At 47.5% G+C, this 11068-nt stretch overlaps 1 protein-coding gene across 2 annotated transcripts in view; it reads right to left on the bottom strand.

The window, feature by feature from the left end:
- TDRD12 (tudor domain containing 12) overlaps nt 1–11068 on the bottom strand; it is a 71544-nt gene that overhangs the window by 2046 nt on the left and 58430 nt on the right. For both annotated transcript variants that reach the window (XM_027044581.2, XM_053211394.1), the window contains 6 exons: nt 10622–10794; nt 3406–3515; nt 1831–1891; nt 1629–1742; nt 1392–1545; nt 1238–1307 (listed from right to left, as the gene is read on the bottom strand). In XM_027044581.2, the coding sequence (XP_026900382.1) occupies nt 1238–1307; nt 1392–1545; nt 1629–1742; nt 1831–1891; nt 3406–3515; nt 10622–10794 (682 nt within the window). The remainder of the gene's footprint in view (nt 1–1237; nt 1308–1391; nt 1546–1628; nt 1743–1830; nt 1892–3405; nt 3516–10621; nt 10795–11068) is intronic.

Here is an 11068-nt window from a genome sequence, read left to right as displayed (position 1 = left end):
TGATTAGCAAATCTCCCTTCCCCAGCCCCACCATTATTTTGGCCAATGTAGAAAAAAAAAAGTCCCTTAGGTTCTAGAGCGCTATTTTGCAACTTATTTTAATTTTTAAATTTTATTGAAATCCAAGCGTAATAATGGTTTAGAAGTAGAATCTAGCGGGGCTCCTGGGTGGCTCAGTGGGTTCAGAGTCCGACTGTGGCTCAGGTCATGATCTCACAGCTTGTGAGTTCAAGCCCCACATTGCTGTCAGCCCCGTGCTGACAGCTCAGAGCCTGGAGCCTGCTTCACATTCTGTGTCTCCCTCTCTCTCTGCCCCTCCCCTGCTCACACTCTCTCTCTCTCCCTCTCTCAAAAATAAACATAAAAAAAAAAAGTAGAATCTAGTGATTCATCACGTACATATAACACCCAGTGCTCATCCCAACAAGTGCCCTCTTTAATGCCCATCACCCATTTAACCCATCCCCCCCGCCCACCTCCTTCCATCAACCCTCAGTTTGTTCTCTGTATTTGTTTTATGGTTTGCCTCCCTCTCTCTTTTTATCTTATTTTCCCTTCCCTTTCCCTATGTTCATCTGTTTTGTTTCTTAAATTCCACAAGTGAAATCATATATTTGTCTTTCTCTATTTTGCTTAGCATAATACACTCTAGTTCCATCTATGTTATTGCAAATGGCAACATTTCATTCTTCTTGATTGCCAAGTAATACTCCGTTGTATATATATACACCACATCTTTTTACCCATTCATCGGTCAGTGGACATTTGGGCTCTTTCCATAATTTGGCTGTTGTTAATAATGCCGCCATAAATGCTGGGGTGCCTGTGAGCCTTTGAATCGGTATTTTTGTATCCTTTGGGTAAATACCTAGTAGTGCAATTGCTGGGTTGTAGGGTAGTTCTATTTTTAATAACTTATTTCAGATTTTCACTAAATAGTGAAGAAATAGGCAAGAAATGAACAGGTAAAACTGGCCTGCTTATAAATAAATTACTCTCCTGGGAAGATGTGCACAAGTGTTATAAGAAGGTATGCTTATAATTAAGAGCTGATGCTTCCTCAAACCAGAACATTTATCACCAAGATCGACCACAAGGGGGAAACGAATTCCTAAGGGCTTCCTGTTAACGACTGATTCCCACCAACGCCTCAGTCCTCAAGCCAGCGGCGTGATCAGGTGCGCCCCGTGGCGTTCAGCACCTGCCCCTCCCCAGGAAGGGGTGCACCCCATCTTACCCTTGGGGAAGGGGCTCTCCTCTTCTTCACGTTCTTCCCAGTGATCGAAATCAAAAGCCACATTAGGATTCTGTTCAACAGAAGAGGTGACGGTAAGTGTGAGAACAGGTGACGCTCGGGGTGCTGAGAGCAGCCGGGGCCAATGTGCACTCACCCTCTGTTTGAGTAAGCTGCCCCAAGGCTCCTTTCTCTCCTTCGCGAGAGTGATGACAGGTTCCTCGTCTGTAATCGTGCACTTGCAGCCGTCTCTTACTATGTTGGCCTGCAGCTCCATATCGGCCACGTAAAATTTCTCTCCCACCCAGGCACTAGGTTTGCAGAAGGAGAGGTCGGTCTTCTCATGTGTTAAAAGTGATTTCTAGTGTCCTTTATAAGACACACATGAACCTACCTGAACACGACTCTATCTCTGAAATATTTACAGTTGTAATCCTTTACGTTCCTTATTCTTATCTTCAGTATGACCACGTCGTCTTTTTGGAACCATCTGATTTGTGGGTGGAAGCTAAGAGAGAAGAAAAAGACTTACACACGCATCACTATTTACTCACAAGGCAGGGAGGGAAGACAACTCCAACGGTGGATGGACATACCTTTGCAGAGGTTCTGTGGTTTTATTAAGAGAAGAGTCTCTCGTGTTTTCAGGTAGAGTTTCTGGGCAGAAGGTCAAATGTTCCAGTAAGTTATTTATACGCAACTGTATAATCTACATACCCGTATGTACTTTTCCCACTTCCTGCAACTTTTCGCTGAGAACTGAAGAACACAAATTCCACAGTAACTCAAGTATCCGCTTGCAAATAATTAGAAAAAAATTAAAATGCACAACACTTAGTAGAACTAATAAAAATGGGCTCTGACAAATACTATAAAAAAAACAATCAGGGGCGCCTGGATGGCTCAGTCGGTTAAGGGTCCGACTTCAGCTCAGATCATGATCTCACAGTTTGTGGGTTTGAGCCCCACATTGGGCTCTGCGGTGACAGAGCTCCAGAGCCTGCAGCCTGCTTCAGATTCTGTGTCACCCTATCTCTCTGCCCCTCCCCACTTGTGCTGTCTCTCAAAAATAAGTAAATGTTAAAAAAAATAAAAAAAAAAAAACAATCAGGAAAGGAAAGTTACTCTGAAAGGAGTGGCATTATTGCTGCAGCCACAGGCTTCTCTGGGGCTACCGTGCCCTGCTGGAACCAAAGATGCCCGCCACATGGGAAGTCATCTGTAGCCAGTATACACGAGGAACCAGTGCTAAACACAACACTTTCTGAAACAATGCCATTTGAACTTCTAAGTCTAAAACACTTGAATCTTCCATCCGAAGACTTGAGCGAGAATGTTCACAGCAGTTTTAATAACAGCCAAAAACCGAAAACAGCCTCAGTGTCTATCAATAGGTAAACAGACAAATAAGTTGTGGTATATTCGTATCATAGAATACAACTCAGCAGCAAGAAAGTATCACCACTCCTCGTGATAATCTAGATGAATCCCACAGATAGGATGCTGAGTGAGAAAGCCACAGGAGTATACACTCTGTGCTTCTAACTCAGCGAAACTGGTGGTGACAGAAGTCAGGACAATGGTTCCTGGGAAGGGTTTCAGGTGAGGAAGAGGCATGAGGGAGATTCCTGGGCTTCTGGAAATGTTCGACAGCTTCATCTGGGTGAGGTCAATGGACGTATACACACATTAAGTAATTCTGATGAGCTGTCTACTTTATTGGATGAACGTTATTATACCTCAATTAACAAAAAGGAAAAAGTTATTAAAAAAACGTTGGGGGGGCTCCTGGGTGGCTCTTTTGGTTGAGTGTCAGACTGTTGGTTTCAGCTCAGGTCATGACGCCAGGCTCATGGGATGGAGCCCGGCACTGGGCTTTGTACTGAGCATGAAGCCTGCTTAAGATTCTCTCTCTCCCCCTGCCCCTGTCCTCAGCTCATGCTCTCTTAAAAAAAAAAAAAAAAAAAAAAAAAAAAAAAAAAAAAAAAAAAAAAAAAAAGTCTCCCGTTTGAAAAATAAAACCACTGGAGGTTGAACTGTGAAAAATAGGAATTTAGACAACAGCAGTTTATGTCACCTTCTATATAATTCATCTAAAAGTGGATAGCCTCAACGTTGTGAAATTTCCAAGCTTTCGTGATTTTAAGTCAGCCATGTTTTAAATCACCAACCATGCTTTTGGCTTTCTGGCTTTGTCTCGGTGTCAGCACCTCCTCCCGAGCCCCTGTCCTCTTGCCGCGCACTCTGCAGACAAGCAGCATCTTCTGCTGAAGAAGGCGCCCTGGACGGAGGAGGTGAAGGTCAGCTCCGGGATGGAAAGAGAGCAGACTCTAGCCCTCTCCAGGATCCCCCCAGCAAGAGGAGGAAGGCAGGCGGCAAATGACTGTGAGGTGCCTACTGCCACAAGTCAGACCTGCACACAGCTTAGGGCCCCTTTCCGGATGGAGGGCGGGGCCGCCAGGTCTGCTCCCTGCAGCCCACCTTGCAGCAAGCACAGAGCAGGCGATCCACAGAGACTGTCAGATAAATGCAGTAACTCATTCACCAAAGGAGTTAAAAGGGCAGGAAGTAAAAGCCATCTCTGCTCCCTGCCCTAGTCCCTCAGCCCCTTCTCCTCCCAGAAACATCCCCTTACCAGTGTGGGTCTCTGTCTAGAAATATTCTTTGCATAAATAAGCAAATACTGCCATCTGTATCTAAAACACACACACACACACACACACACACACACACACACCATTTAATGATATGGGATCCTATTAAATTCACTCTTCTGCCCATTATCCAATTAACTAGAGACAGATTACTCCATATCAGTACAATTTAAAATTAAAACATTTTTAAGTTGTTTACATTTTTTGAGCAGGTAACCACATTCATGCAGTTCAATATTTTGAAATAAATAAAAAGGTCTACAGTGAAAAATCTCTTTCATCCCTGTTCCCCAGCCATCCCGCTGCCTTCCTCATGGGTGACAACGTAATTCATTTTTTACGCATTGTTTTAGAGAGAATCCCAGCCTAAAGGAGCAAACCATACTAAACTATACAAACACGTGTGCACACACACACAATCCATGGTGTGGGGAGTGTGCATGTGTCTCTCCAAGGGGACTTCTGGTTGACGCACATGAAGCCTGTGAATGGCACCCCCCAAATGGTGAATGCACATCCGTGTTCCAACCAGCCAGGCAGGGACCCCTCCTCAGGCCTCATCCCCCGCACCGTGCAGCACCAGGCCCTCCATCACCCACCCTAATGCCACTGGGGCTCTCCTCTCCTTCACCAGACCCTCACCTGCTGGGGCTCCGTCCCTCCTCATCACACACTTTCCCAGTTGTGACTCTCCTTTAATACCAGCAGACTAGTCTTCCCAGCTGCTTTCCTGAGCTCTAGGCTTTTGCTTTTGATAACCCTTAAACTTAACATGTCCCAAACCAACTCAGTATCTCCCCCTCCAGAGCTAGATGCTCTCTGGGAAGCACCCTGGAACTGTCCGCCATGCCAATACCCTCCCACCCCCCAGGGCTCAGAACTACAGAACCACACTCCCTATGACTGTCAAGCCCTATGGCTTCCAGATCTTTTACATCCCCAAGGTCTGTCCTCTTTCCCAACCTGCTGTAAGAATGGCGCCATTCGGCTCCTGAAATGGAGTCTCTCCTGGGCAGGTCCATCTGTAGAACCTAGTTCGCGGTCCTCTGCACTTCCGCCTTATGTGTGTGGTCACAGGTGGGCAAGACTCCTGCACAACCACACAATCAGAGTACAGAGGGCCAAGCGGAGAACAGAGCTGGGGCTCAGGAGTTGCTGTGTTTCACAGAAGTGATCAAGCCTCGCTTTCATTAAATCTGCTAAACTCTAATGCGGTGTCTGTTTTTAGAAGAATATCTTATAAGCAAGCATGGAGCATTTTTTGCTTCCTGAAAGTGTATAGAAACTGACATGTATCCTGATTTCAGGGCACCCAATTCATTAAGATAAAAACTACCTTGGGGCGTCTGGGTGGCGCAGTCGGTTAAGCGTCCGACTTCAGCCAGGTCACGATCTCACAGTCCGTGAGTTCGAGCCCCGCATCAGGCTCTGGGCTGATGGCTCAGAGCCTGGAGCCTGTTTCCGATTCTGTGTCTCCCTCTCTCTCTGCCCCTCCCCCGTTCATGCTCTGTCTCTCTCTGTCCCAAAAATAAACGTTGAAAAAAAAAAATTAAAAAAAAAAAAAGATAAAAACTACCAACCTCAGACGGTGAAGTATTTTAACCTTTGCAATGTTCTTTCAAATTCTCCTGCATTCATCAGTCAGCAGGAGTCCTCCCAGGTCACCGGCAGCCGCATGGCCAGCTTCCTGTGCTCACTCCTCAGGCCTCCTGGCAGCATCTGGCAGGCTCACGGCTCCTGCTCTGAGACACCTCCCTCACCTGCCGTCTGGGTGTTCGCCCTCCCAGGCCTCCTCCTACCCTGCTGCTGCTCCTTCTCAGGCTCCATTCCGGTGTCCCCATAGGCCCCCGCCTCTCAACACTGGGCCCCAGGACTCAGCGCTCGCTCCTTCGGGCTCTCAGTACCCAGGACCTGTCAACAAGGCTCCGTGAGGCCACACACTCACTACAAATATACCCAGAAAGCAGCCACTTCTCACCACCTCCACACAGCCACCCTCGCCCAAGCCAGTGTCACCCTGTCCTGAACTCCCAGCACAGCCTTCGTCTCTCACCCCAGCCTATCCTCAACACTGGTGCCAGGGATCTTTTGATTAAATCATCCCTCTGCTCAAAACCTTCTCATGGCTCTGCCTCCTTAGAGCGGGAGCCTAGTCTTTGAAACTGGCCACAAGATCACGTCCCAGGACTACTCAGCACCTACAGTCCCCCACCCTGCCGCATTTCTGCTCTAGTCACTGCACCTTCCTCCCTGTTCCCAGAATCACGGGATGATGGAGCCCTCTCTATGCCCTCAGGAGGACTGTCCTGACCAGTGCATGGGCCACTGCTCACCCTCCTCAGCCCACAGCCACCCTAACTTCCTTTCAGTGCTCATTTGCGGCCTCTCACCTGTCACCATCGATGTATCTCTGGAACCTGCTTATGGTCTGTCTTGCTCTATTAAAACACAAGATGGCCCTTCATCTGTTCGCTGTATCCCCAGTAGACAATAAAAATTTACGGAATGAATTTTAAAGCTTCAAGTGGCCGAATGGTAATTCAGTTAAGAGTAATTATCTGTTAATTAGATGAACTGGAAACAAAATCAGACTGAAGAAATATTCCCGCACCTTGCCACCAGAAGACATCCAGAACAAAATGGTGGGCAAGGAAGCGCCAGCTTCCCATCTCCCCACAGAAGCCCTGAAAGCACCACCAGGTGCTGTTGGAACCAACTTTCCAGGAGCTAACACCCAAAGGTTGACAGCAACAAAGCAAATGCCCGATGAAGAAAAAGCCAGCTTCAAAACCGGAGGAAGGGCCTTTGGCATTTCAACCAGCCCTTGGCCCACCTGCCACGGTGTGGTGGTCTTGCTTTGGGCAAGCAGCAGCCCAATTCCCATCCCCACCTTAAACCAAAGGTAACAGGGCAGACTTGACTCACAGATTACTGTGTGGTCCACTCTGACCTGTCCGGTGGGGGACCTGAGGGACCAAACTTGGAACACAGATGGAAAATGGCGGGCACTACTCAGAAAAGGAGACCACAAGCCCACAGACGCTGAGGGGAAGGGATCAGGGACCCAGACAGACCACAGACCACCTAACGCCCAGAGGAGAAGCTGGGTGACACTAGGAAATCAGGACATTCACAACCAGTGCACTCAGGGGCAGAAAGCCACACGCATACCAAGGCAAGATGCGTGTTCAGAAACGTCCTGGGGAGACCTCAAGCCTTCACCTTGGGCTAATTTCTAGGCAAGGATTTGGAGAAAATGGGAACCTTCGTGCATCACTGCTGGGAATGTCAAGTGGAGCAGCTGTGTGGGAAACAGTTCGGCAGTTGAAGAAAATGAACCACGGAATTACCGTATGATCCAGCAATGCCACTTCTGGGTGTATCCCAGAAAGAAGTGAAAGCAGGGACTTCAACAGAGGTTTGTACGGCCATGTTCACAGCAGCACTACTCACAACAGCCAAACGTCCACTGACAGATGAAAAGACAAACAAAATGGGGTCTATCCACACAGTGGAATATTCGTCAGCCTTAAAAAGGACAGAAATCCGGATACGTGCTGCAATGTGGGTGAGCCCTGGAAACCTCACACGGGGTGAGCTGAACCAGACACGAAAGGCCCCACGTTGCATCGTCCCATTGATACGGGGTGCCCAGAATAGGCCGAGTAACAGAAAGCAGAATGAAGGTCTCCAGGGGCCGTGGGGGCAGGGATGGGAGTTAGAGTTGCGTGGGGACAGGGTTTCCGTTCAGGGAGATGAAAACGTTCTGGAGGTGGACGGTGGTGGTGGTTATGAGCAGGGAACGTTAACATCAGGCAGGGGTCGATCAGCGACCCTCGACCCTTGACCCTCGACCCTCAGAGCGGCAGGCTGCAGCTGCAAGTGGGAGGCTAAAGAGGCGGTGGGATTTGGGGGGGCAGGGGGAAGGGAAAAAGGTATTCCAGACCTGCCTGGACTTGGTGCCAGGAGAGGAGTCTCACAGACTTTCTGATGAGGTCCCAATAAAAAGTCAGGGACAAAAATCCTCGGTGGCTCCCCAGTCGGGACCCCTCACTTTTGACAGCTTTGTACTTCCCCTCAATAAACTCTATCCCTTTGCTGTCTGTTGTTTGCGAGATCCTTTCTTCCACTGGGAAGCCAGGACCGGAGTCTCTCCCGCCCTCCTGTAACATTCCTGTGAATGTACTTCTGGATGCTTAGAAGAGCACGACAGGTTTTATGTGTATTTCACAACTTAAAAAAAAAAAAAAAACCTGAGAAATTCTGTTATGCATATTTTAACACAATAAGAAACACATGCAATTTTGGAAATGACTGTTAATTTTTTAGACGTAATAACAACATTCTAGTCAAGTTTCTAAAAGCCTTTTGTTACTTCACAGCCTAACCAACACCTGGTATTTTCTTTCCCTCACTTGGGGGGGGGGGGGCGGGTATGAAGTGCTATTATCACACCGTGGCTTTAATCTGCATTTCTGTGAAGACTAGGGAGTTTGGGCACCCTTTCACATATTCATTACTGAGCAATTCATTAGTTAGACGTTGTGAAGTGTCTGCTCAGGTGCTCAGTCTTCTGCCCACTTTTCCACCAGGTGGCTGCAACATTCTTCCTGATGAGTCCATCCTTCCCCATGGGGGTGCCAGGTACTTTCCCAGTGACTTCCACAGTCTCTCATCCTCTGCCTGTGGAAGTGTAAACTGGGCCTCCCAGTCTGGAACACTACTGGGCAGCAGCTTTAACTCTGCCTCAGCAATTCCAGTTTTTCCTTTCTTTGTGTGTGTGTGTGTGTGTGTGTGTGAGAGAGAGAGAGAGAGAGAGAGAGACAGAGAGAGAGACAGAGAGAGAGAGAGATTGAGCCCCACGATAGGCCCTGTGCTGACAATGCGGCAGAGCCTGCTTGGGATTCTTTTTCCCTCGCTCCCTGTCCCTCCCCCACTCATGCACCTGCTCTCCCTCTCAAAAATTAAAAAAAAAAAAAAAAAAAGCCCTGGGGCAACCTGGGTGGCTCAGTCAGTTAAGCATCCGACTTCAGCTCAGGTCACGATCTCCTGGTTCGTGGGTTTGAGCCCCACGTTGAGCTCTGTGCTGATAATGCAGAGCCTGGATCCTGCTTCAGATTCTGTGTCTCCCTCCCTCTCTCTGCCCCTCCCCCAATCACACTCTGTTTCTCTCTCTCAAAAAGTAAATAAACATTAAAAAAAATTTTTTTAAAGCCCATCTGAAAAAAAAATCAGATTATGTCTCTAATCTTGGTTATAATAAAGACTACACCCTACAATGTCAAGCTTATCTATTTCTTCTGAAAAAAACAGGGAAAGAAAGTCCTACACTAGGAAAAGATGGAAAGCAATTACTGGTCCTTTTATTCATGAAGGAGAGGATGAATAGAAATGAAGGTGGCAACTGCCCTTAAAAAATGGATTTTTAAAAGGTGCACAGGCACAAAAATTAAACTGAAAGAGTACAAAGTAACTCTGTCCTGACGTTAAGAAAGCCAAACAAATGTGAGGGTGAAGTTGTGGGACGTTGATGTTTACCAGACACACAGACTGTCCCGTTTACGTGGCGGGGTGTGTGGGCTGTGATGGAGTCTCAGAGGCAGGAAGTCAAGGAATTTTGAGTAGAGGAAAGCAACAGTCCCACAAAGTGTCGAAGAATCCAAGTTTGTTTTTTTTTTCAGGTATATTTGCATAAAAGGAAGAGAAGTGAAAACGATGCAACCCGGGCTCATCACACAACACACACAGATTGCAAAATACCAGCCTCAAGGAGTTAACACCTATACATGCACCAAAACACAGGCAGGAGAATGTGTCTTAACCACTACCAGAAGCGGCTCAGAGCGGGGAGATTCCTCCCACCAACAGCAGGCGGGGTGAACAAACTACAGTACATTCACACGATGGAATGTCATGTGGCAGGAAGATTTTACGACCTACAGCCACACGCACAACACGGATGGATTTCACAAGCTGTGCCCAGCCCAAGAAGCCAGACCAGAGACATACTGCTTGACTCCCTTCGAACAAAGTACAAATCAGGGTAGAGCGATCCATGCTCTTCCAGGTCAGGGTGGCAGCTGCCCTCGGGGAAGGGGCAGGGGGTGGCACGGACTCACGCCCTCTTTCTGATTCAGGCTTGGCTTCCGTGTTCAGAAAGCCCACCAAACTACACTTACGGTGTATATACTGTTCTGTGTGTGTGCAGTCAGGAGAAAAGATAACAAAAGCTGATCTGGCAAGAGATACAGGTAAAACAATACATCTGGCATCTGTTTTATTCCACCAAAAGCAAAAAAATGGGCATTGGGGTGTAGATAAAATAAGATTCCCAAGTCTGAGAAATTATCGAAGCTGAGCGATGGAGACATGGAGACTCAGTAACCCAGTCAACTTTCAAAAAAAAAAAAGAGAGAAAGAAAGAAAGAAAAAATCTCGAACACTTGTGAGTTATAGTCCCCCAAAACAGCTCTTCCAAAAGGGAGACAAAAATCCACTTACAAGGGTGCCTGGTGCCTCAATCAGCTGAGCATCCGACTCTTGATTTTGGCTCATTGTGATCCGAGGGTTGTGGGATTTGAGCCCTGCGTCGGGCTCCACGCTGAGCTTGGAGCCTGCTTGGGATTCATTGTCTCTCTCTCTCTCTCTCCCCCTCTCCCTCCCTCCCTCCCTCTGCCCTGCTCACACACACACTGTCTCTCAAGTTAAAAAAAAAAAAAAAAAGTCCACTTACGGGGCTTGGCTTAAGCTTTCTTCACCGGGTGGCGTTTTAACTCCTTCCTGTAACGTCTTCAGGCATTCCATATGCTCTGAGTTGTCAATGCCCATTCCCATTGACAGAATTTCAGCACGAACGTTATAATCAATGACAGAAGTTTTCAGATTTGACAGTTTTGTAACGTGCACCTTGAATCAAAGAAAAAGCACATTTGCAGGAATTTTGCAATGTTTGGTGCACATGGGCCTCCCTCTGCCGCATCAGAAGTCACACGTGAGATGCTTCCAGAACCTGCCCCCACACTGCAGAAGTATGGTGAGGTCTGGGGTTGGGAGGCCCAAAACTGAATCCTGGAGTAAAACCCCCAGATGAGAGCAATCTATAATGCAAGGACCACACACACAACTCTTACTTTCTAACTTAATTACTTGAGTATTTTCACCTCTCCTAACAAGGAGGACC

This window comes from Acinonyx jubatus, chromosome E2 (genome assembly GCF_027475565.1).
Source record: "Acinonyx jubatus isolate Ajub_Pintada_27869175 chromosome E2, VMU_Ajub_asm_v1.0, whole genome shotgun sequence".
NCBI lineage: Eukaryota > Metazoa > Chordata > Mammalia > Carnivora > Felidae > Acinonyx > Acinonyx jubatus.
This window is presented reverse-complemented; position numbering and strand designations above follow the sequence as displayed.